Source organism: Fringilla coelebs (genome assembly GCF_963513975.1).
Source record: "Fringilla coelebs genome assembly, chromosome: Z".
In the NCBI taxonomy this organism is placed as follows: Eukaryota; Metazoa; Chordata; class Aves; order Passeriformes; family Fringillidae; genus Fringilla; species Fringilla coelebs.
In genome coordinates this window covers 47,923,639-47,950,668 of record NC_140031.1, presented here as the reverse complement: position 1 = coordinate 47,950,668, position 27,030 = coordinate 47,923,639, and the positions used below count along the sequence as shown (strand labels likewise).

The window sequence follows — 27,030 nt, the reverse complement described above, 5'->3', positions numbered from 1 at the left end:
GCATTTCTGGGCACACACAGTATACGTGCCTTGTGGGGTCTTACAGTAACAATTTTTGGACATAGATAGATATGGAATACAATAGCATAACTGTAAAAAATCTTAAATTTGATACTGAATTAGAATGATATAAAAATTATAACCGACCTCAGAATATGGATGTGTTTTAATCCTACTAACAAAGGCATATGAAAATTAAAAGACTGGAGTTTATTTTTCGACTGAAAGAATTAATGTGTTACTTTATTCTTAAAACAAAATACAGCATCATATAAGCAACAACAGTGACAATATCTTGAAGAATGTAAGGCCAAGCTACTTTATTATAATGGCTGTTACTAATTTTTGGCATTAGCTATTTGAAAAGCTAAACTAGCTCCAGGCAAGTGCCCAGACAAAATTTCTCTGTTCAAATAACTGAAACAGAAGTGAAAAATACAAAAGACTAAAATGGTGTATTTTAATTCAGTAAGGTGATATGCTTTCCTCTCTATTAAACTGAACAAGAAGAAATGCCAGTAGTTAAATGGTAAAATGTTGTGGTCCCACCATATTGAAGAGATGCAGTGTGATTTACTTCTATGGAATTGTGATGTTTCTGCTGAAATAGCCATGTGGGTTTTTTTAACTTCAGTCTTATGCAGTTTTCTTTATTTTTCATATGCAGGTGGTTCAGAAGGGAATCTTAATTTTTCTTAATTTGAACTATCCTGTCATCCATACTGAAGATTCAATAAACTGGGCTAGAACTCCTGCTTACAGTATAGCCTTTTTTCCATCTAAGAAACTCAAAAATTCTTCAGGAAGAAGGGGTGTATGTAAGACCAAGCCCAACTTGTTCAGAGTTGCCCTCTTCAGGAGCAGCAACACTTTGCAGACATCATGTCCATTTAAAATGAACCTGAAGAAAGGGGAATATGGGAGAAGCAGATAGGAACCTTGAGAACAAGGTTCCTGCCTCTGTCATACAGAGATATCTCCACTATATGGGCAGTTGAATTTCTGTTAGTTAACCAATAAAAAAACCTTTCATATTATGTTTGGGAGAGACAGAGCTCTCATCTCAGTCTGCAGTTCAGATGTCTGAGCAGCTCTGCAGCTGTACTTTTGGTGATTGATCCTCCAGCCTCAGTGTGCTGGAGATCTGTCAGGGCTGACCCAACAGTGGGGTTTTGGAGAAAACAGATGGAGACTTAGAAAGTGTGGTCACTGCTGTGTATCTTGCAGTGAAAAAAACCCATCCTAGTCCCCCCAAAAACTCCACTACAATTCAAGTTTCTTGCAATGTAAGTTGAGTTTAGGTTGCAGGTCTGGAATGAACATGACCTTACCAGGTATGGGTGCTTTAATTTGGATGCATCAGTGAAAAGCTAACAGCTTCTACAGAACTTTATTGCCAGCTAAATGCTGAACCAGAACACTGGTTTTAAGATGCTTAAGTCTTGCTTGTCTGGAGTGATTCAAGAAGGAAAGGGAGTGGCAGTTTTCTGCAGTGTCATTGAACCTATTTACACCTATGGATAATGACGATGAGCCAACAGGGATCAAAACTAAGGGCTATGAGCTTGCCTTGTGAGATTGCAGATTTACATTTGTGCATTTTTTACCTGGTCTTGTTAGACCTCATGAGATCCCTACGAGCTCACTTTTCAAGCTTGTCTTGGTCCCTCTTAATGGTATCTCATTTGTCTGCTCTTTCAGCTGCACCACTGGTGTCTTCCAGGCCATTCTGTCATTCTGTTATTCTATGTGTGCTGGTTTTAACAACCAACAGGGAACTAAACTCAATATATACCACTTACACCCACCCCTTCTGATAACAGAGGGACAATAAGGAGAGATTATGTGATGAAAATAACAATTAACGAAAATCAGAATAACCACAGCAGTATCAATAGTAAAAAGTATACAGAAAGAAGGTGGCTTACCCACAAAAGAGCATTCACCACCAGGAACAAAGAAAAACACTTCTCAAAAATACCATCTGGTGTGGTCTCCAAGCAAAGGCAATATGGTGAGGAGAGCTTCCACAGCACAGTGTTCTCTCCCACCCTTTCACCCAGTCCAAAAAGAGTGGAAAGCAGGGACAAAACAAAACCTGGAAGCTAGTTCATCTGGAAAAAGGAATTGTGCAGCTGCTGGCTAAGCTCAGTCCTCTGCACTTGCTTGAACTCCCACCTCCAACTCCCTGCTGCCTGGAGCTGTCCACTTCAACACCACAATTCCCATAGTAGAGCTGCAGAGGAAAATGGGAGGACGGAAGAAAACAGGTGGGCAGCAGAAGAGACCAAGTCCACCATGGTTTAAGGGTACAGTCCACTCTGCTTTTGTGACCGAGGCAAGAGTAGTGAATTCCCAGTTTCTGGCCCTGGCTTTTTCCTGCCAAAGCTATTCCCTCCAGGCATGATGTGGGTGGTGTCAAATATACAATGCTAAAAACTCCACCCCCTTTTTTCTTTGACTGGGACTCTATGAAAATGTTTTAAATGTTGTCTATTGTACAGAGTACACCCGAAAATATATTTTGGAGACTAATGAAAATGCTTCAATCCGAAAAAAATGTAAAAGTTTGAAATAGAGTTGAAGTGACATTGTTAAAATGAGCAAACTTCAAAAACTTTCTTTATCTCTCTGTTTTTTCTTCTTCTGATATTTTCTTCTGCCAAGGACTTTAAAACTTTGGAAATTTTTTGCAGTTCTAAAAAATGGGAAGTGTCATACCTTCATCTCCATGTGAAATATGATCCTGTGCCTATTTATAATGATTTATATTCCAGCTCTTCACAGGGGTAACTGATTTATTCTTCTTTGGCTCTTTTAGTATCTTACTGAGTTCAGAATCATATCTGTACCTGATTTGTCTTCCTTTCCAAATCCATTTAGAAGCAAATTCATTAAAGCCTGAGAGAAACAGGGAATCTTACAATATGTCCTCCAATTCACCAAATCAGTAGCATATTGTTTACTATTCAGCCCTCTGGAAGAAAAGCACTTTGTGCCTAGATGTTTAGAAGATTTGCCTCTTAAAAAAAATTGTTTACCAGCTAAGAAGCATCTCTTAGGTTTTTGCCCTGTAGCTGGAATGACTTCCCTACTCTTGTTCAGCTACATAGAAGTTTCAGTCAGTTTAGTGTCAGAGCTTAGTCAGATAGATCAGTTTGGTGACCATATAAATATATGTAATGTATGTTTAACAGTCATCTTTGGCATTTGTATTTCCTTACAGAGTTCATGGGGACACAATGCACATGTAGATTAATTCATTCAGCAAATTATGTTCTAAATTATTTTACTATTACCCTGGACTATAAAACAACATATGGAAGAAATATTTTTCAAGAGCAAGCTTAGAAAGTTTGGTTATTGTTTCATGTTATCTTTAAAATTAACCCATTTTCTCAACTTTAAATAGAAAATAAGACCTGATAAATACAAATTTAATGTAAATCTGGGGGTGCTTAGGTTTTCAGGAACGCCACAGTGATATTTAGGATTGTTAGTTCCTGGAAACTGAAATAATTTCTGGGAATTATTTTGTTCTTGAATAAACATGTTTGATTGTAAACATACAACAAAAATGTATGTATAGATCTGTTGAAAATGTTTATCTACAAACATTACTTCTAAAGAGTTTAGGACTTCTACACCCACTGTCCAATCTTTTTCCTTTCACTAGGCAATATTTCCCTATTTCTTTTTCAAAGAAATCATGCCCTCTGTGTAAAAAAAAAGGAGATTACAAGGATTTCTCAAGGATATATGAGTGAATCTGCCAGCAGTCTGTAGCAGTAGTAGAGTAGTTAGCTCTGGTGTTTCTGTCTTCACACTGCTTTTCTCTGACACTGCCTCTAGGACCTGGGAGTTAGAAGTATAAAAAACAATTAAAAAGTACATACATACACAATGAGAAGTTTTATTTGCTACAGTTACATAGTTTAATTCTTCTTCTGGTGGTCCAAGGATTTGGAAGGTCTAAGTAAATTCCCATTAAGATAAGAGAAGGCAAAAAAGCTTTTGGTAATGCTGGTGTTACTTTGCTGTGAAAGGCATTTAGTGAATATGAATTTAATTACACTTTAAAGATTTGGGCTTGGTTTAATTCCTTGTCAGTTATGAACTAAAGCTGTAGATCTCACAATTCTAAATGATCACTATTATTATCAGAGAACTAATGGTGTTTGGAAGACATTGCATTGCAATTACCATACATAATTCCAAAGGCTTAATTCTGTCTCCTCAGCCCAAGTTCTCAGAGGGAGTAGATCTGAACGAGGATTGCAAAGCCTCATGCTGTCCCCCTAGGGATGGAAGCATGCAGATACCTCCAGTATGTTCCATGGATGGCTAGTTCTGCTAAACTGTAGAACCTCCAGGACTTGCAGCTAGGTAATCTCCTACATTTGCTGGTTTGGATGCCCTCAGAGTGGTCAGCTAGAGTTAATCTGTAGTAAATAACTAAATAAATAAACACCCGAAACTAGTGCAAGACAAAACACTGAGGACTGGGTAATACTGAGACCTTTGTAGCACAAAACAGGATGGATACTTATTTTTGTTGTAATATTTATTTTCTATTTAAACAGTTTTGTGAAGTTGTAAAATCCAGTTGCTTGTCTGAGCTGAGTCTTTTCAGTAACATGTGGGCCTTGTAGACACACAGACAAAGTAGGGGTTTCTAATGCACTCTGAAGGCAGCAAGGTCTATAAAAGTTCAGTTACATTTATAGGTTACTGTTGGGGTGAGTATGCACTTTACAGGTCTCTGAAGACTTACGAAGCAAGACTAACATCACTTCAGTCTTAGCTAGCACTAGCACTTCAGTCTTATTTGAGACTAATTATAAGCCCAAGAAACATCCAGAAAGTAACTGATTACATCCCTCTGTCTCAGGGAAGCATGCCATCACTTGCACTTGCACTAAGCTTGGCACCAAATTTCAGTGATTGTTTTGAATAATAGTAGTGAAGAAAGAGTGCAACAGTAACCTGATGCTACTAGACTGTGTTACAGGCTCTTAAAATCAGAATAAACTTTAGTTGCTGTAGTCAAAAGTAATGGAGTAGAACAGAGTAGAAGAGAATAGAATAGGATAGAATAGAATTGGAAGGGATCCACAGTGGTCATCTAGTTGACAAATTCTGGGCTGACCAACAGTTCCAGCACATTATTAAGGGCATTGTCCAAATGCCTCATGAATTCTGAGCAGCTTTGGACATTCACAGCCTCCCCAGAATGCCTGTTTGACTATCCTCTTAGTAAAGAAAGTTCAGTGTGAACCTCCTTTGATGCCTTCCTGAACCCTTCTGACACCTCCCTGAATCCTAGCAGGAAGAGATCATCACCTTCATCATCTTGTCGCCTCCTCAGGAAGCTGTTGAGAGCAATGATGTTGCACCTCAGCCTACTATTCTCCAAGCCTAAGTGCTCAGCCCCACTTCACAAGCCGTGCCTTCCAGGCTATCCCCCAGCTTTGTTGGCCTCCTCTGGATGAATTCAAGGACCTTTACATCCTTCTTAAATTGTGGGGCCCAGACCTGCAGAGAGTACTCTAAATGAGGCTTACCAAAATTGAGTATGGTGAGATAACCACCTCCTTTGTCTGGCTGGTTATGCAGTATTTGAGGTACTCCAGGATGCAGTTTGGCCTCATGGGTGCCCAGATACATGGCTGACTCACACTTAGCTTAGTGTCAGCCAGCACACACAGGTTGCTCTCTGCAGGGCTGTGCTCCAGCCACTTCACTCCCATTTTACACTTGTGCCTGGTGATACTTAGTCCCCAGTGCAGAATCCAGCATTTCAGCTTTAAATTTCATCCCATTAATCATAGCTCTGATCTATCCAGATGCATTTGCAAGGCCTTTGGTTTCTCAAGAGGATCAACAGCATCAGCAAACATGCTAATGGAGCATTTAAGTGCTATACCTAGATTGTTGTTGAATATATTGAACAGAGCTGGTCCTATGACTGAGCCCAGAGGAGCAAGACTGTTGACTGGCCACCAGCCAGATGTAATCCAGTTCACTACAACTGAGCTCATCTGTGCTGTGGAGGTGTGCCACTTCAGCTGGAGTTGCCTTTCAGAGAGAAGGCAGCATGAAAATTACTACTGATATACTCATTAGTCTTAGACAAACCAATTCCTATTTAATTTATGTTAAACTAAATTGATTTAACTGAATGTTTTGGTATTTTTGTTATGCTAGACGTAAGTTACTCTTCCCAAAATAAAGATATTGATGGACCATCCTCACTGACTGGTGTTAATATCCTAGATCCAGTTTTCCTGTTAGGTGAATTAATTTAAATTGTTGCTGTTTTCTATCAATATCTGTATTTTCTTTGTAGTCTACTGTCAAATTATCTCAAGGTTTTTGTTTTCTAATATTCTAAATATTCTTGGAATTTGTGAGTGACTTACTTCCAGTTCTCTTCAAATCTTTACTGCTGAACTCTCAAGTGTCCTGCATGTGTATTCTTACTAGATGCAAATTAAAAAATCTGAGAGGTTTTTTATGGTGAAAGTTTTCAAGTGTTGCTCCATCCTCTTTGGTGATATCATTTAGCTCTATTTGGAAAACCAAGCCTGTTTCATGAGGTCACTTTGAGTTTTAACTTGAAATGGCAGTAGTCTCAATTGTTCCTTTTTTGCTCATCATTGAGGAACTTGAAACTAAATTATGAAGTATGTTACAAGATTTGCAGTGCACTAGTAGGTAAAATTCCAAATGAGCTGGAGGGGCATTCTCCCAAAGACAAGGAGACTGAATGTTAGTTTGTAGGTGAGTGAAACTGAAGTTTCAAGTTAAAAATGAAAAATGAAAGCAGACATATTGATGACTCTGGAAAGGAATATTTATTTTTCAGATTGTGAAGGCCATGTCACTTCAGTATTTATATTTCTATTGTGTGCTGAAGGGATGAGCAAGAAGCATTTTTATTGCATGTGAAATTTGCATTATTAGTATATGAAATTTGCAAATTATCCTATGAAGTTACCATTTCCATCTTTCTTTCTTGTACTTTTTGCTCTCATTTGGCAGAACAGGAAAACTATTCCTATTGTATAGTCCAATCCTATGAATGTTCTTTTTTGAATTTAATTATATCAGTAACCAAGTCTAGTGTGTTTTACAGCACATTTCCTTAAGCAAACTAAATGAAATGCCATTTAATGATTTTTATACTTGCTGTTTGAGTACAAGTTTGGATATAGATTGATATAGAATTACCTGAAGTACTGCATATAAATTAAACATTAAAAAGGTAGATATAGCCAGACTAAGCAGCTCAGTTATAATCTTTGGTTATGCAGTTACTGCCTCAAGGATACTTCATCTACTTCATATCATATGTCCTTCTTTTGAAAGATGATCAGTGGGTTCAAGTAACATTTCAGCACAGAGGAAATTGCATAATTTATAGACTTTCCAAAATGAAAAACAGGAAACCAGTTTCATTAAATTAAGTCTTCCACTCCTTTTTTTTCTTTTCTGCTCTTACAGATTGGAACATTGAAGGACTACTACCACTTCTACCATAGTAAAACAATTAAAAGGTCAGTTCTCTCAAGTAGAGGTACCCACAGCTTCATTTCAATGGAACCAAAGGTAAGAAAATCCATGCATGTGTTTGAGGAAAAAGCCCTTGCATTTTTTATATGAAATACTATACCAGAGAATATTCACCTGAATGGCATATAGCATTACAAGAATTACCCTATCTGTTTTCTAAGGTTCTACTTCTCATTAAAACAAAGTGAAGAAGATACTGTGCTATTGAGTAATGCTATTCTTGGAACATAAAGTGCACGATTATTCCTAGATGAGTACTTGAATTTTGATAATGCACTAATTACTGTGCTTCTCTGCAAAACCACACACATAAGATTTATGTCTGCAGATTCCTTCTGTGAAGCCACCAGCTTTAAAAATAAAAATGAGCAATGTGGGATGATACACTGTTCAGAGGAAAGTTTCTCTTTCTTTTTTTCTTGTCTTCTTCTGGACTTGGTTGTACAAGGGATTAAAAAGAGTACTCTTTTCTGTGGTCCTTTTGGTAGTTTAACTGATCATAATTTTAAGATCTGCATGAAAAATGGTACCATTTTTTTGTAGCATACACTATAATAGGTAACTGTCAACGCAGTTTAATTAGTGGTTTATAGTTAAGTATAATATCTTCATGTATCCTACCCACAACACACTTTTGTTTGAATTCTTTAATTTCAGTGATTAGTAGCTTATTCACTGACTGCAGAATTGAATTGCCTCTGGTCTTCTTTTAGAAAAAAAGTTTGGTGAGGATCCCATTAGCTTTTTTATGCTGTTCATGCAATGAAGTCTTGCCAACAAACCCCCAGGCCCCTGGTGTGGTAATAACAGAGTCAAGCTTTTTAAAATTATTGGATGATGAATATTCTCTGTGAAGGGTTTGTCAGGTTTTACTTAACAAATCATTTATGAGAAGTAAAAGTTACTGGTGAAAGAGTTTGAACACTCTACAAATTGAGCATCATATAGGAATACTTCTGCCATCTGGAAAACTGTGTTTAGGTCTGAAGTTCCTCTTGAGGATGGGACAGGACTAGGAATGTACACAGAAAACTGTGCTCAATCCTCTGTTGATAAGCCTGAACTGCTTAACCCTTTGAGACCACCAGCAGCTCTGCTGAACAGTGTATACTGGGGGTTAGTATAAAAGTGGTGAGGGCCCAAATCTCTGTTCCCATGAGTACTGAGACTCAAACAGCAAGCATGTAGAGTAGATAAAAATGCAAAAGAAAGGGTGAGTGTTCACATCTGCATCAGTCCATGCTCTTCCCATATTCACAGAGGTGGAGCGATTAACACACCAATGCAGTAGTTTGCTGCCTGTACTACTCTAAGGGGGTGTTGCACCCAGCCTCCAGATACCCTATCTGCACCTCTGGCAGGCAGTCCAGACTACTTTGGCTGGAATCGTGAGAGTCTCTAAGGCAGAACACAGCAGAAAATCAAAATTACCATTTATTTATTATGCCATTTAGGTCTTGTCTCCAATATGTGCTGCATTGACATAGACTTTCTAAATTTCGGAACCGTTACGTATCACTTCACTACTGAGAAGTTCTAGTGAGGGTTTTACAAGGTACCCAACCCTGTTTATGATTCTGTACGCAAAGAGAAGCTGATGTTCTAATACCTAGATCTGACAAGAAGTATTTGTATGATTCACTTTGTGACTGCTTCACTGAACCTGGGTTTGGGAGCTCTGATGTGGCCGCAGACATGTCAATAAATGGACATGTATTTGTAGCATAAATACAACTTTGTCCTCAGTGTGTATAACATTTACTGATTATTAAAGCAGACAGGCAATTTAATTATTCTGTATAAGCTAGTTCTTTTAAAACAAAAGGTTTAATATTATATAAGGCACATTGCATTGCTGTGAGAATTTGAAAGGACTGGACACTACTGTATTTATGAGTGCAATGATATCTAATGCCAATATTTGCTGCAGATTAGTCAGCATGGGTATTCGGGAACAAAGAAACACTGAGGTTTGTTTGCTTTCCAAATAATTTAATGGTAATTCCCTTAATGCTGAAAAAGCTCTCCCTGTTACATGTACATGGAATTAGCCTGTTCTGTGTTGCTTCAAACATGGATTACTAATTTGCTCCTTTACAAAATTTTTAAGGATGGAATTCTGATTGAGTGGCAATTTGTTATGTAAATAGCCTGCATATAATGGAAGAAATGATGAAATTTGGTATTTCTGAATTATTTTCATGGATAGTGTTTGATTTCATTGTGTGAATGCACAATGAAAGATGTAGAACTAATAGAAAATCTTGTTATTGTGGATTTAAATTAATGAATTGTTTGGAAAATCTTTTGTTTGATTTTCTTCTTCGGGAAAAGCCTCTTGACACTGTTATAAACAATATGAATAGATGCAACAGGGAGCATAATAACTGGGTGTGGCACTTAGTGCTGCGGCCTAGTTGACAAGATGGGGGTTGATCAAAGGTTGGACTTTATGATCTTTGAGGTGTTTGTCAGCCTTTAGTGATTCTATGATAAACTGAAGACATATGAATTGCACATTTTAACACTTTCCCCAGCATTAGCCTGTATTAACCACATATCATCTGTCTTTAGATGAAAAGGTAAAGGATATGCAGTATAACGTGATTTTGTCAATTGTCACCCGCATCCTTACCTAGCAATGCTACGTGCTGTCATTTAGCAAAGAAAAAGATTAAACAGTTTTAGGAAAAGATGCATGAGAAAGGCTGTAATTTCCTTAACATAGATTGCAATGGAAGAAATTTTAAACATAGCTTTATTTGCATCATCTTTATCAGCCAGTGAATAGTTATGTGGTGTTTTGCATGTCCTAATGGGAAAACACAGAAGTGGAAGAAGTCTGTGGAATTTAAGGAGAAATCTGTTAATAGAGGTTTCTGGTCTCCCCAGCTGATGTGCTGTTTGCGGTTGGCCTTTGGCAGGGGTCAGTGAGAGCACCACACCACAAATCAAGAGGTTTTTTTAGCTTCAGTGTTTGCTCTGCAAAGTTGTTTTGGTGATACCACAATGCATTGGAGTAGGAGCAAAAAATAAGTGGGAAGGTGTACTGAATGAATCCATAGTTGAAAGTTACCATGAAGCTCTAAATAATCTATTAAATAGTTGAGTGTATTGATGGTAGGCAATCTGCTGAAACCAGACTATTACAGCATTTCCAGGGCTGAGAATAAAGAGCTGAGGTATGCCTCTGGGTTTGCTGCAGTAGTGAAATGAAGAGTCACAAAGTGGGAAACATTGCAAGCAAAGATTGAAACTGCAGTCTGAAGGCCAGACTTTTCATCAATAAAAAGGATAAGGGAAACCAGGTGGAGCTTTTCTATTAGTAAAGAGATTGCAATTCCAATGAAATGTGAGAGTTGAAGTGTCTGTGCATGACAATAGTACATGCAAATTAAATGGACAGCACAGCTGGAATTTTTCATTTTATTTATCTTTTTATTCTGAACTGTTACATAAAATGTAGAGTTTTTAGTCAAGAGCTGTGGTAATCAAATTTGTGATTTATATGGTAAAAAATATCCAATAGAATAAATAGCATAAATAATCCTAGAAGATACCTGTTCTTAAGCTAATAGAGGGCAGATAAAATATTGATAATATACTCAAATAGATGTACTAAAGTTTGTTCTGTTTTATTCTGTTCTTCTGAAAAAGACATCTGGCTCACAGTGATGCTAAAAACCATGGAATTAATAATTTGTTTTTTCTGTTAAGTGTGACATCAGCCAACTTTGGAGCATAGTGCATCTTTATCAATCTCTACTAAGATGGCATCTCATATTTTTTTTAATTTTAACGAATTTTGGGTAGGTTTATTTGGGGTTTGAATCCTGTTTGATGGGTCATAAAAACATAAAGACTACATAAGATAGAAAGATTTACAGTCTTATTAAAATAAGAAGTAAAGTTACCTTTACTTTAAGGAAGATACTCTGCTTGAGCACAATTTTGCAGTAGTGTCATGCTTTTGTCAACTCTACTCCATGATCAGAATATCTGGGAAAACATCACTCCCAGACACTTACATTTTACTCAGCCTGATCTAACCACACAAGGAGTGTAGCAGTATGATGGAGGAGAAAGTCATCTTTGCCATATCAAGATAAACAGAACTCATGATATCAGCATGTAAAATGCTGGCAAGCATTTATTTGATGACACCAAATGATTTGGGCTTTCTTCAGACGATAAGAAAGTAATGCCAGAAGCCTGTCCTTCTTACTGGTTGTGTTCATGAGAGCACAAAGGGGAGCAGAGCTGTAGCAGCCGTGAGTACCTGGGGCTTTTAAAGCCATCACCATGGACTTAAAGCTTAGAGAAGTTAGATGAGAATGTTATTATGGTTAAGGTGGTATTTAGCTGTTAAACCTTTGTGAACAAAAAGATTTTGTTAGACGTACAGGATAACACAACAGTTAAACAGTGGGACCAGGTAAGTTACTGATGTTTGCTTGGTTAGTCGTGAAATGTACAAACACACAGGAACCAAGAATCAGTAAGATGCTACTTGGTTGCAAAATAATAGGAGTTGTCATGCTCTTTTCATGTTCAGAGTTTGACTGGAAGTTTAAGTTATTCTTAAATAATCCAAGATTTACCACTGTGGTCCCTGTGAGTTAAAGCATGAACTGAATCACAATGAATGAGAGGGAATAGCAATATCTCTCTATATCACCTGCTTCTGGAGTATTAGTTAGTTTCATGTAAATGTGAGCAAATAGTCCTACGACTTGGTTTTTTATTTTTCACAGCTTTTTGAAATATGAAGTTGCTGTTCACTGATAAGTAGATCCTGCTAGATATTCTAACTGTTCATTGTGCCATAAATTTTGTATGAGCTGGTTGGTTGTCTGTTTTCTTTATGGTAGTTGAAACCTGCACTTATAGGGGTGAATGTCATGTTAGTTTTAGTTTAAACTATATTCATCAGCAGCAAAAATCCCTGGGAAATAGGTATTGCTTCAGCAGGAATCAAGAGTATTTTTTGCATGATGAGGCTGCATCACACTTACTTTCATTCGTCAATCAGTAGTGACTATTCAGCAGTTCAGAATGCACCTAGACCTAGAATAAAGATGGAGATAAATCCTGGTGAGTATAGCAATAAAGTAGCTGCATTTTGTAGCAGGTTTTTCCCTTATCACAGAATTCTATAATGGTTCGAGTTGGAAGAAACTTTTTGGAAGTCATCTAATCCAAACTGCCTGCAACGAGCAGGGACTGATCTTCAACTAGATCAGGCTGCTCAGAGCTCTCTTTATTCTGACTTGAATGTTTCAAGGGATGGGGCATCTACCTATCCTCTCTCGACAACTTGGTCCAAGGTTTCATCACTCTCGTTGTAAACAATTTCTTCCTTATATCTAATCTGAATCAACCCTCTTTCTGTTTGAAACCATTTTTCCTTGTCCTGTAGCAACAAGACCTCCTAAAAAGTTTGTCCCCATCTTATTTGTCCCCTACACATACTGAAAAGCCTCAATAAGGTCTCCTTGGAGCTTTTGCCTGAGGATAAACAACGTCACCTCTCTGAGCCTTTCCAAATGAAAGAGGTACCTTAGGTCATGAACCATTTTACGGCCCTTCTCTGGACTCACTCCCAGCGAGTCTTCCTGTACTGAGGACCCCAGAGCTGAATGCAACACTCCAGGTGGGTTCTGCAGCAACCCAGTATGTTCAGTACCCCGTCCTTTATCAAGTTTTTGCAGCATCACAGAAACCCAGTGTTGAACTAGAGTGTCGTTTCTTTCTCAAAAAGAATCCTGGTAAAAATCCTGACCCTTCTCCTTGCCATCCTGAAGTTTATCAGGTTCCTTCCTCATCTCTTTACCATCTTAAGAAAATAATGATATGAAAATAGTTAAAGAATATAATGCTGCAAAATAATGTTTTCACTTTTTCCAGTGGGTGGGAGAGGAGGATTTAATTCCTCATTTGCTGCATTAATTAGGAAGTCAGCCAGTTAAAACCCCTCTACTAATCTGCAATTCTTTTCCAGAAGTTAACAATGAGATTGTCATTGCCAAGGAGTTCTGTAAAATGACTTGGCAAGTGAAAAAATGGAAGCTAATCTAATACTTCTTTTTAATGTACTTGAAATTAGATATATTGAGGGGACAAAGCTCCTTTGAGGCAGATGCCAACAACTGATGAAATCATGATGAAATCATGTGAAATCATGATGAAAGGGAAATCTAAGTGTAGGTAACTGAATACACTAATGTATTTCAATAAAAACTTCCATATTCCCCAACAGTGAATATTTTCCTTTTCTAAAACTATTACACTGAATTCCTACAGGCCATTTTGGTTCTTCTAGTCGAAAACATCAAAAGGTAATTCTGCTAGGAAGCTTTAGTGACTGTTTTTTGTGTCTTTAAGTACAAACAGCAAATTGTCTATTAATTAGACATTAATAAAGCTTTTGTTCTTCAGAAATAAACCTGTCTCACTAGTGCTACAATTTACTTTATTAAATGTTTCTACCTATTGTAAATAAAGAGAAATTACCATTATGTGACAAAATTTGTTGACTGAAGAACAGATACTTCCTCTTATAGAAGCAGTGGATTTGGCCAGTAGAGTAAAAAGAGAAGGCCCTACATATTCATGTGATATTGGCTTTTCATTTTTAGATTACACCCAAGGTTCATCCTTACCCGGGTTTTGTATCCTCCACAGACAGAACATTGTTCCCAGTGCAGAAAATGAACACCAAATTTTAGGTTGCTCTTCTTCCTAAAGAAGTGTTGGACCAGCTGTCAGATATCCCATTCCACTGCTCAGCAGTCTTTAGGGATTGTGGTAGAGCCTGCTGTTAAAGTCTCTAGCCTTCATGGTCAATGAGAAAGATGTTGGCTGACTCTAAAGGGGCAGGCAAGGACTCAGCAATCTCTCACAGAAGTAGCTAAAACTTTATGGACCAGGAAGAGTAGAAATGATGCCGATTTCATTTGTCTTTGACTTTGATGTATTTGGAGCCTTCTGGTTTTAGAGAGGCAAAAGCAAAAGTCCCCACATATATACAATGATCAGGGCCCTTGCAAGGGACTCATGCTATTAAGAGAAGAAAAAATATATAAATAGTCTATTCTGAATTTTGCAGACCAACATATGTCTTGAGCATGGTAAGTCTCAAAGATTTAAAAACATGGGCTGAATTGTAGCTGAATTTTAGCTTAGAACTGTTCAAACCATGAGGGATTTTTCATTTGAGAAATCATGTTCTTTGACCTCTCTGCTTCACTTGGTGAATTTGGGGCTTGTGGCAATAGGACTCCTTGGCTTTTGTTTTGTAGAGTGTGTTCTGCTTTTAAAATTATTTCCAACAAACATGTTGAGCAGAGGTTAGGATCAATGACAGTATTTCCAACTATAGCCTAGATCTTGTTACAGAAACTTGTTTAGGAATCTTTAAAAAATATAGAAATATTCTTTAGGAATAACTGGGGGGAAAACGTCCTTCAGGGGATACTTTTGCTGTAGAGGGAACAAATATTTCTGAAACTTGGTGTTACGCAATGCTACCAATGCTACGTTCACGATTCTAAATGTAACATACCGCTTGAATTTCTGGGGTTTGGGCGCTCCAGATATTGTGAGGAAGAAAGTAGCGTACTTTTCCCTTCACTGTCACTATGTTTCCCTTCACTGTCACTATGTTTCCCTTCATTGTCACTAGAGGAACCTCAACAAAAACATATTTATGTGTCTTAGGAAGGAAATCTTAGGGTTCATAGGTGATAGTAGTTACAATTTGCTTGTGCAGACTGCCGGAGCTACAGTGCTAATCCCAGCAATGGATAAATTCAGAAAGACGTCTTGCTAGACCTAACTGCATTTAGCATTTGATGTCTTATTTTACAAAATAAAAGTACTTAAGATACAGATAATTAGTTATCAATACTTCTTTTGGTTCCTTCTGTCCTTATATTTTATAAGTGTTAAAACAGTCCAGGATATCGTAAGTGCGCAGTTGACGGTATATCAATGAAATAACAAAAACAAGGAGGAAAAAAACTATGTCTATCTGTTGCTTCATCAGAGGACATGTTAGCATCACGATCATGGAGTTAAAGTTTGGAGAAGTTATTTGAGCAGCATGCACTCCAGTATGGTGCAGTGCGCTGTGAGAGTCTTCAGCTGGCAGCTGATTTGAACAGGGACTAGTAGAGGTTGCAGCTGCTTTTGCTGAGAGTGCAAAAGGTATATGCAGCGTGCAGAATAGCTAACTTAATTGGGCATCTTTGAGTTTTTGACTTGGTTTGGTTGGAAGGGACCTTACAAGCCACCTCATTCCAGCTCCAATTTAGATGCTTTCTCAAGTCTCTCCATTCTGGGATAAGATTCTCTCTGCACTACTCTGTCAGAATGCTTTCTTGCTTAATGGCACATCTGACTGGTTTGTTCTCCTGTGCAAGCTGGGAATGCTCATCCTCACTCAAAGTGAGACCACTAATGGAGGGACCTACAATGTGTGTGAAGGCAGATCACAGACTTGTGCAGTGTTATTTTATAAGTGCAAATGCAATTTGAAAGCAAACTCATGAACAAGAAACACAAGGAAAATCCATTTGGAACCTAAAAAGGAAAGAGTGTTACATTCCTCACACAATTCAGGAAGCACTAAAGGATTTTGTTCAGCCTTAATGATGGCAAAAGCACTTTAGGTAGATATATGTGTGGGAAATCTAAAGCCTTAAGAAGACAATTTCATCATAGCAGTTATAAACATGTAAGAGCAGAGGGTTGTAAAGAAAAGATATTTGCAATCCTTAGTCCTTAGATGCTAGTAGGTGCTAATATTTGACTTTCTTTACAGTTCCAGTAAAGTAGTATTGCTCCTATGTTTTTTAGCAGCAAAGTGCATTTATGAAAAATGATAGGACAACTAAATGTTTTTTTAAACAAGGGGAGTTAGTCCTCTAATTTTTAATCTGTATTCTACGAGCTTGATAGTGAAGACAGCAAATTGGTGGTTTGGCTACTGGGCTGTAAAATTGCTGGGTGTCAGAAAGTGTCAGAAGAGGGAACTGAAGAGATCCTAGTTTTTAACTGTAGAAAGATGCAGCATTCTGGAAGCAGCTGATCCTGCAAGGCAAAATGCCAAAATATCAGTGGGAGAGATGGAGAAATTGAAAGAAGACACATTTTGGAAAGGCGCATCTCAGAATTGATTGAATAGAAATGTAATCGAACAACTTCTACACACCATTTCCTGAGGAGATGCAGCTTTCTCTGATGTTGATGATACAGGCTGTATTGCAGAACATTCATAAAAAAAGAATTAAAGTTTTTTTTCTTGCACTTGGAAAACATTCTGGCAGCAATGTATACTCCTGACATAATGGATCAAGATTTTTATGCATCTGTCTTCCTGCTTATGACAGGCAAGACCATCATGTTTAATTCCAGTGGTTGTTATCTTACCCAGCTATTCTAAATGGTGGACAGCAAGAAATTGTGAGACACCTAGATAATTTGTCATAGCTGGGATTATTGACAGGTTATTGACAGATTATTGGAGGCAGGAAAAACATCCTCCCCAAAGCAAAGCAAAAGAATCTCCCCACTACCCAATTTTTTGTAATCCTTTCTTTTAGGATTATTTTGAAAAGCCAATGTCACTGAAAAGCCACTCATCATCCTTGGCTGGTCTGCTTTACTCTGAGCAGATCCTCACCAGATTTAATGGTTCGAAGGAGGTGCCAGGCAGCTGTGTCCAGCTCACAGCTGTGCTGCCTGAATGTGTAAAGCCTTCATCAGACAACTTTGCTCCTTCCTGCTTCTGACTCAAAACACGGACAAGGCTAGACGTTGAGTAAAAATTTCGGCAAGTGTCAAATGCACACCAAGTGCTCTGTATTTTATTCTGTGGAATTTTATTTCTCTTGGTGTCACACAGAACATTGTATGAATCCAAGCAGTCGTATCCATTGGTGTGTTGACCATCACTTACATAACCTGTGTTTTACCTACATTATTGCTTGACGTATTTTTCCCTTTTAAAAAAAATTATTTATTTAGAGAGAGAGTAAATGCTGACACTCTCATTAGTGCTGAAGTTATATATAAATATCTGTAAAGGCTAGAATAGTAGTTTAGCTTTACTTTTGTAAATGATGCAGATTAAAAATTTCTTTTTAAGTAGCTTTACTAAATTAAGACTCAATTCACTGTTTCATCTGTTGCTGTTATAACAACTTTGTGTTTATATATACATATATGTACACATACACACACACACATACACATGCACACTCACTTTGTATTTATATATATACTTTGTGTTTTATATGTAACAACTTTGTGTTATAACGACTTTGTATAATGAAACCAGAATTTCTGGATTCCAAAGTTTTTTTGACTTCCAGGCTGTTCCTTAAAAACTAGTTCTCAAGAATACAAATGCCAATAGACTCATAGTCTGTGAGATCAAAAGCAAATATTTTGATCATCCAGTCAAACCTCTTTTATTAGATGTCATATGGCATCAGAATTAATTTCTATTTGCTTTATGGCCAGTTATTTAACTTCAACTTTCAGACAGTTCACATTCCTGTAACTATTTGTGAGTTTGAAGAATAATATTGTACAGCAGTTTGGTGACCTGCATATGTGTTCGGACACTGAGACCTCAAAAACTTCCCTCTCCTCAGCTAAGAAGACATCCGAATACCACTTCCTTGTGAATCTGTTTTTGTCTTCATCATATTTGAGCTTCTTTCCTGGGTCCTAGCTATACTAACACACTTCCCTTGCCTTGCATCAAGGAAACTAGCAGCCCTGCTCAGGGCAGATGTTGGGTAAACTTGTCATTTTATGAGCCAAATTACACTTTGAAGAGGTACTCTGAAGAAGGTATTTTGATAATAGTTGCCATTGTGGGAGACTGAGATATCATCTCTTTCAACTTTCACACCATTCTGGCAAATGTGGAAAGGCAGTCAGGTGATTTTTAAGCTCTTGTCTGATGCTAATCTATGTTTGTTTATGAACTAAAGTCCAGTTTTGCATTTCAGCCCTTTCTGCCAGCAGGTAAAGGAACTGAATGAATGATTAGAAATAAAATAATAGGAAGATTTATGAAAACCGTTGCAGTTTTTGAAGCTTCTGAAATGTTTTCCGTCATGAGAGCAGACATCTTCTGCAGCACATCTGAGATTCTATCAAACAAAACTTAAATTTATGTATTTCAGAAGATACATATTTGTACATTTGAAGTTTATCTTGGTTAGGAAAAAATTGTTTTATTAGTACAGAGGGTATTCCTATACTGTAATCATATGAAAAAATCACATTTATATTAGACCATTTATCCTTTTATCCTAATTAAAGACAGTGTAGAAATAGCCATAGAGATTGCTATCAAATGAAATAAACATAGGTGAAAGAAATTTTGTAAAGACAGTAGACACCACATTGCAACCCTGTAAGTCATGTGACTGGAGATGAGAAAGCTCTAGTAAATGCAATTTATCCCACAAATCATAGCCGTCTTTTTTTCAATTTATAATATAACAAGTGTTGTGAAATAGGAATCCATAAGAGAGTGACTGTTGTGGACACACTTTAATTGCCAGAATGTGCACAGGGATTGTCCTAAAGCTGCAAAACAGCGATGTTACCCTTGATTCATCTGGGGCTTTAAAATTAATGAAAGTAATCAGCCGGTTTGTTAATCAAGCGTTACTCCAGCCTTTATGTTATCTGATATGCAGAAATTGAGAGATATGGCCTCACTGGAGGCTGGACACATTGTCTCTCACAGGTAGCTTTTGGCAGTTAATTTTGAATGGTGGTCATTTTGATAATGATGTTTAAGAGGGGTTGTAATCAATCTTTTAATATCAGTGAAGTTCACTGGCAACTGTAAGACTGAGGGCAGAAGAAGGCAGCTTGTTCCAAAGGTAACTGCTAACAATTATCCTCCATTGACCTGAACTGGTAGATCAGAGACAAACACAGCGACCATGAAAATGATGTTCCCCAACGCTCAGTGTTGGGATCAGCCCTATTTAGTATCTTCGTCAACAACCTGAGTGAAGGGATCGAGTACACCTACAGCAAGTTCACAGATGACACCAAATTGGGTAGGAGCGTTAATCTGCTGGGAGGGTAGGAGGGTTCTGCAGAGGGATCTGGTCAGCTGAATCAATCAATAGGTTGAGGCCAACTGTATGAGATTCAGTATGGTGAAGTTCTGGGTCCAGCCTTGGGACACAATAACCTAATGCAGCACTACAGGCTGGGGGAAGAGTGGTTGAAAAGCTGCCTGATGGGAAGGGATCTGGGGTTGCTCTTTGGTAGTGGCTGAACAGTTGTCAGTAGCGTGCCCTTGGTGGCCAAGAAGGCCAGTGGCATCCTTGGTTTATATCAAGAACAGTGTGGCCAGCAAGACCAGGGAAATAACTGGTGAGGCCATACCCAAATCTTGTGTTCAGTTCTGGGTCCTTCACTTTTATAGAGACACTGAGGTTCTGGAGCAAGTCCCGAGATGGGCAATGAAGCGGCTGAAGGCTCTAGAGAGTAGGTGGTATGAGGAGCAGCTGAGGGAGCTGGGGTTGTTTAGCTGGCAGAAGAGCAGACTAAAGATCTTACTGTTCTGTATTACTACACAAAAGGAGGCTGTAGGAAACTGAGGGTTGGGCTTTTCTCCCAGGTGATAAATAACAGGATGAGAAGAAATGGTCTCAAGTTGTGCCAAGGGAGGCTTAGATTACCTATTTTAAAAATTGAAAATATGGAAAGGTTTGTAAAGCATTGGAGCAGACAGCGCTGGGAAGTGGAATCACCATCCCTGAATACACCATATCCCAGAGTCATAACCCCTCTGGATATGACACTAAAGGACGTGATTTAATGTTGAACTCAGTGGTAGTGCTGGGTTGATGGTTGGACTTGATTATTTCAAGAGTGTCTTCCAACTTTATGATTCTATGATTCTAAATAAGAGCAATAATCAAGTTATATTACAAAGGCATCTGAAATGCCAAGGAACTAGGGAAATGGGGTGCTGTAAAATATACCACTGATACTTCCATTAAATGTAAAACTCAACAAAACTCTAAAACCGAAGCTTAGTATAAGCACTTTGGCTCAATTCTGAAATTTAAATACTAATTCTAAGTATATGCTATAAAAAGGTCAGCTTGGAAGAAAATACTTTATCCTTTTCCTGTGATTAAGGATAGAAAATAGGAAGACAGGCACAATCAAATAAACCCAAATGGGATCAAGTTTTTCTGTGATTTAAAGTACTGTGATCAGAAAACTGCTTAATTTGATATTTAATATATGTTCTGTGACTGAACTTTTCAATGTCAGACTTATGTGACATTAAAACAACATTAAGCGAAAGTCTGGAAATCGGCTGAGTTATTTGTGACACTTCCTTACATTCTATTAAGGGGGTTTTGGTCAGTGAACAGTCTACTCAGGAGGTGTATTTATTTTGGTAAGTCCAGTATACCACTGATGGATATTACATATCACTTAATTATGGAATACTTTTACTGCCTTGCTAATTCTCAGTGGATTTTCTAAATGACAGTTGAAATCATGGGAAACTCTTGACTGAATCAACACTTGGAATTGCACTGGTATTTTTGACATTTGACTTTAACCCTGTGGTAGAGATTTGTCTTCCTAAGATGTCACAAAATGAGTTAAGGCCACCTCTAAGTAGCACATGCAGATGTCTTAAGGACTTAAATGATTTATGACATGAGTTGAAGGACTAACCTAAGAAAAGAAAAATATCACATCAGAAATTTCAACAAGTTTTTTTAATATATAGAATAATTGCTACAGTAATACAGACATGAAATCCAAGATAGTTCAGCTGTCTAGGATGCCAGATGTTAGATTCCAAAGCTAATGAAGTTTAGAGAGTTCAAAGTTTTATCCTCTAGTGGGCACTGGATCAGCCTTTTGGTTTATTAAGAATATGAAGTTTTAGGGAGTTGTGACATTAAAGTTTACATTCAGAGTGATACTAGTACTAATCCTCCCACTGTATTGAAATGATGAAAAGATGATTTACATTGTCCCAAGACTAGGTATTTCTACTTGATACTAACATTGTATTCGATGGTGTGAGCAGAGCTTTAGGTACTGTACCAAGCAGACCTATCAATGAGAGGTCTCTTAAAATTGTGTTCAAGATCATGAGCATGTAGATCTTGAGTTGTTCCAAGGTGAGGTGTATGACCTGTGGCTAAAAAATATAAACTACCTTGTATAAACATAGAAGTTGCTTTTAAGCTCATGCTCTAAAGACTTTTCCTCACTATTCCAAGGCTGAGTTATTTTAGAAACAAAATCAGAGCATGCCAGCTGGTTAGGCCCCTTCAGGTCTGAGGAAGGGAAAAATCCCCAACTGCTTTAGACGCTTGTTCTTTGCTTATGATATCTGGGGCTGGTGCTGCTGGAAGCCACTGTCCAGGAGCCCAGGCTCCCTGAAATTTGTTCTCAGCTCTTCCACAAGGCTGCTGTGTGATTTCAGTCCTGTAATTTTGAGCTCCTTTATGGTCAGCTGTGGTACAATACACTAGAAGGGCGGAGGTTGGGCAGTGGCTGTAGCCATGTTCATCCTCAGTTCCCACAACTCTGTCTGCAAGTAGAAAACCTGTCAAGACTTCCCCCAGGAAAGAAAATGTGAGTCCTTTTTCCTTGGATTGTTCCCCAGTTTTCCAGTTGTACAGACATCCTGGCCAGCAATAGATATGCTGAGCTTCTCCAGAATTTCAGTGTGATGCCTTTGTCTTTTTCAGCAGCTCTGGTTTCTGTTAAACTACCTTGGTACCTCAGTCTTCCTTCATCACTAGCCAGGTTGTTCCCTTTTCCCTTTGCAATTTATTCCTCTAGAGTCTTGTTCATAAAGGAAGAAGACTTTTTTCCACATAGTTTTAGGCTGATATGTATGGATTTAAGGACACTTCAGTCCCATTAAAATCCATAGGTGTGGATTCTTGTACGTCATGAATGTGGAACTATAGCCACCTCTTGGATGTGGCTATACTGCTACAATTCATCACAACTACATAGCAAAGCAGATAGAAACCACTTAATTCATACCAGGACTGACTGGCCTTTCTGGGGCTATGAGGTGGAAAAATGTGCATTGAATTTTAGCTTTGGTCCATGGGAGACACTGCAGTAGCTTGACCCGCTGTTGTGCGAGATGTGTTTCTTTCGAGTTAAGTGGTAATTTCAAGGATTATCTGCTGTATTTTCTTCTCTGCTTTTTTGGTTTCTGCTCAGCCTGTATTAACATCTGTTTCTTTTTTTATCTTGTTTTTTTTTCAGAATCTGTAACATAATTTTGACAACTGCTTTGATTGTGGATTGTCATTGACCCTTGCTTGAAGAAACACTTTCTTTATCAGCAATTATTGGAATAAAACCAATATAGTCAGACGGGACGTGCCTGAGCTTGTCTGGCCCTGAGCTAAATAGCGGCCACTATGGTGTTTTCACCCCAGAGACAGTTTGCCTAGCTGGATGCTGCAGCTGGGCAAGTGCAGGCATGCAGGTGCTCCGATGGCTGCAGAATGGAGCTTTCCCCCGTAACAGGGTCTGCTCCTCAGGTTTACCTCTGGTGGAGAAGCTTTAAGGCAGTGGTGAAGGAGTTGGTTCTTATGGAGGGTTTAGATACAGAGCTTTATTCTGGCCCACAGGCCTCTGAATCCAGCAACGGCTCCAACAGAACTCTCCAAACTGTGTGGTTGCTGTTCTTTTGAATCCTGGCGAGAAGGGGAGAGAAGGGGTAGGAAGCCATCAACCAGGTACATAGAAGGAGGTCTTAAGGGACAAAGGACACTTGGATGGCCCAATGACCTCCCGGGGTAGAGGGCATCCTTTGAGTCTGCCAATCACTCGACGCCCTTCTGGAATGCCAGGACTGATAGACAGTACTTGGCAGGGGAAAGGAGAGGTTACTGACACACCTGGGAGGGAATTATCAGGGGAGGGACCCAAGGTTCTGAGGTAAACCCTGAAATCACACTGCAACAAACAAGAATGCATCATATAGCACTGCTGGAGACAATAATTTTGTATCTAGCTTTAGACCCCTACATTTGTGAAATGGTATCTGCAGTAATTTTCCGTGGTCTTGACATATATCAACATCTACTTTACCAATTACCTTCATCTATTTTCATTGTGAAAAGAGTCTGCTGCTATTGTGAATCAAAGAATAATAGGTTAAGAAAATAGCTGGGGTTTTAATTATGATCAAAAAAAGACACAAAATTCTTTTTAAGATGGGAAGTCAAATTTTTGGTGGTCCCACTTTTGTGACTGCACATAGTTAGCAAGAGGTGTGTCAATAGTCTTCATCTTGCATCTCTTGTTCAGGAACTGAGGTATGGCCCTTGGATATTAATATGTCCTCCTCACTTTACCCTAAATCATTGGTTTCATTACAAGGTGAAATGCAAAACCAGAATGTTGTCAAATGATACACTTAAGTAGAGCTGGTAGCACAGAAAACTTAATGACAGGACAACTAAGAGGCTTACTTGTTTTGTTAGAAACATAGAATCATAGAATCACTTGAGTTGGAAAGGACATTAAAGATCATCTCGTTCCAACTCTCCTGCCGTAGTCAGGAATATCTTCCCCTTGACCAGGCTGCTCAGAGTCCAATCCAACATGGCCTTGAACACTTCCATGAATGGGGGCATCCACAGCTTCTCTGGGCAGCCTGTTCAGTGCCTTACCACCCTCAGAGTAAAGAGCACTCACCTTACCTAATATCCCATCTAAACCTACTCTCTTTCTGTTTAAACCATTACCCCACATCCTATCACTAGCTTGACTGCCTGATTATGAGACCTTCCCCATCCTTTCCATAGGTGCTCCTCAAGAACAGGAAGGATTGCCATAAGATCTCTCCAAACACCTTTTCTAGGCTAAACAATCCCAGCTGTCTCAACTTGTCCTCATAGCAGAGGTTCTCCAGCCGTCTGACCATTTTTGTGGCTTCCTGTCCTCTGCCTGTCTTATGCTGGGGACCCCAGAACTGGATGCAGCACTCCAGAGGGTAAACAGAGAAGTGTGAACTGTCTTTTTATATAGCCCAGCATACAGTTGGCTTTTTGGGCTGCGAATGTGAGTTGCTGGGTCATCTCCAGTTTTTCTTCCACCCGTATGCAAAGCTGCTCTCAATCCACTCATTAAACCTGTATTGAGGTTTAGGATTACCCTGATCCAGATGCAGGACCCCTCACACTTGGTTTTGCTCACCTCACAAGTCTGTCAATGTCCCTCTGGATGGCCTCCTGCTAAGACAGGACCTGTTGGAGCAATTTTTTTCCTGTGGCCTATTCTGGGACAGAATAGCATAGTCTCATATTTTGTCTCAGAGTGTGCTATCCTCACTTCTGTCCTTTTGTAGCAGAGTCTTTCAGAACTCACATGTACAAGTGTTGAGGGTCCTTAAGCAGGTAAAGAATGAAGTGTAGCAGATGGAGCATGAGACCATCTAACTGGGAGGGAGGGTGCTTGCCCAGAGCAATCTGTCTGCAGACAAACTCTGAGTAACAGTGCTGCATTGCTGTTCAGTGCCTGTTTTCCATGGGATGAGGTAGCCCCTCTTGCTGATCTGTTTACTAGGCATTACCTTCCATGCTTCCATGTGCTCTGCATGGGTTTTCTCTCTCTTTTTCTCTTTAGTCTGTAGTGTTCCTGTGGCACCTCCTCCCTTGTTATCTGAGGAGGAATTTATAGTTTCTTCTTACAGATGTAGGACAGATGGAGGTGAAGGAGGCAGTACAAGGGTTACAGTTACAGTTTCAATTAGGAGTGACACCTGAAGGATCTCTTTTTCACATTGAATTTTATCATAAAAGTCACAGATTCTGTGATTTACTTCAGAAATTTGTAACTTACTTCAGAATTAGAAATTTTTTTCATCCCAAGCATGTTTTTTCGCAAAATGCAAAGGATTACACCTTCAGCTTGCCTGTAACTTCTGCTGTATAGTAATGGCATTTTCACATATTGGAGTTGATACATTTTTAGTAATTTTGAAATGTTTATTCAAACAGACCCTGTCATGGTATATTTGAAAAATTTATCTTTCACAACAAAATCATGCTGCTTTGATAAATTGGTGGGTTTTTTCCCCCCAGCATGTAAGGTTTTTTCATTTATCAAATTTTATTTTCACAGTTTATAACTCTGGGTGAGGGAGGTCTTACTGCAGCATACCTACCTGGGTTTTTTTTCACAAGAATTCTGTTGAATCAATGAGGTTAAAAATGGTAGAAAGTAGTTTTGATTCATTTCATCAAGAGATAACATTTCATTTCAAATTCTGTCACTTAAAGAGGAGAAGAGTCCTTGAATTAGCTCAGACAGTTTTATTGCCATAGCAGTGTTCCATGCAGGTCTGTGAAGAAGTGCTGGGTCATGAACAAAACAACGCTGTGAGTCCTAAATTGAGGAGATTGAAAAGGGTGATTTTTAAAAATAATTTGATCTCCAGTCTGGCTTGGCTTTGATTTCTAGACACTTAGGAAATGGAACTTTTGAGGCTGAGGTCAATGGGAAAATATATTTTGTTACCTCTCAGTAAGTGTGACTTTATGGAAATGTTAAAATGACCTTCATTGTTTGCATAGACTCACCTTTTTGGCAAGAAATGACAATCTGTATAATTAATTACTCCAGAAATATTATTTTTATACAAATGAGCTCCTTTCATACAGAATCAAACAAATCCAAAATTACAGTGATTTGTGGATGAATACCCATAAAATACTCAAAGGTACTATGTGTTGGAATACTAATGTAACTTCGCGTCTTGACCTTGTTTTCATTAATATAACCTAGTGACTGTACAATGTAGAGTAAACTATTCCATATAAGTGGCAGTGATATTTTCTGTAAACAAAATTGTATGCATTGACTTGTCAGATGAGTATATTGTCTTCCAGTGATGTTTAAATTAAGTTCTAAAAGGCTGTATCAATATAACCTGATAATAAAAACAATTCATCAGCAGATCTCAACAAAAGGGATTTGCTAAACACCTTCCAGACAAAGCTATAAGTAGGACTGTGATCAGGCATGTTGGGATGTTTCAGGTCACTCTCTCTAACATCCTGCACTATCTCCCTCATAGCTGTGTGTGGTCACTGACTGAGAGTGGTTGGTTTGACTTCCCCCTTTCACTGATGTAGTTTCCTGTAGCAAACAAAATGAGTCCTAATGTTTTACACCAGGTTTGTCTAGTTTGAAGAAAAGGAGACTGAGAAGCAAACTCATTGCCCTGTACAGCTAGCTTCCTGAGGAGGGGATGGAGAGAGAGAGATGCTGATCTCTTCTTCCTGGTATCCCGTGATGGGGCATGTGGGAATAGTTCAGAGTTACATCAGGGGAAGTTCACATTGAACTTCGGGAAGCATTTTTTTTTTACCAAGAGGTTGGTCAAAGAGATCA

At 38.5% G+C, this 27,030-nt stretch overlaps 1 protein-coding gene across 1 annotated transcript in view; it reads left to right on the top strand.

The window, feature by feature from the left end:
- PCSK5 (proprotein convertase subtilisin/kexin type 5) overlaps positions 1-27,030 on the top strand; it is a 171,280-nt gene that overhangs the window by 16,499 nt on the left and 127,751 nt on the right. The window contains exon 2 of the mRNA XM_084225783.1: positions 7,507-7,611. Within this exon, the coding sequence (XP_084081909.1) occupies positions 7,507-7,611 (105 nt within the window). The remainder of the gene's footprint in view (positions 1-7,506; positions 7,612-27,030) is intronic.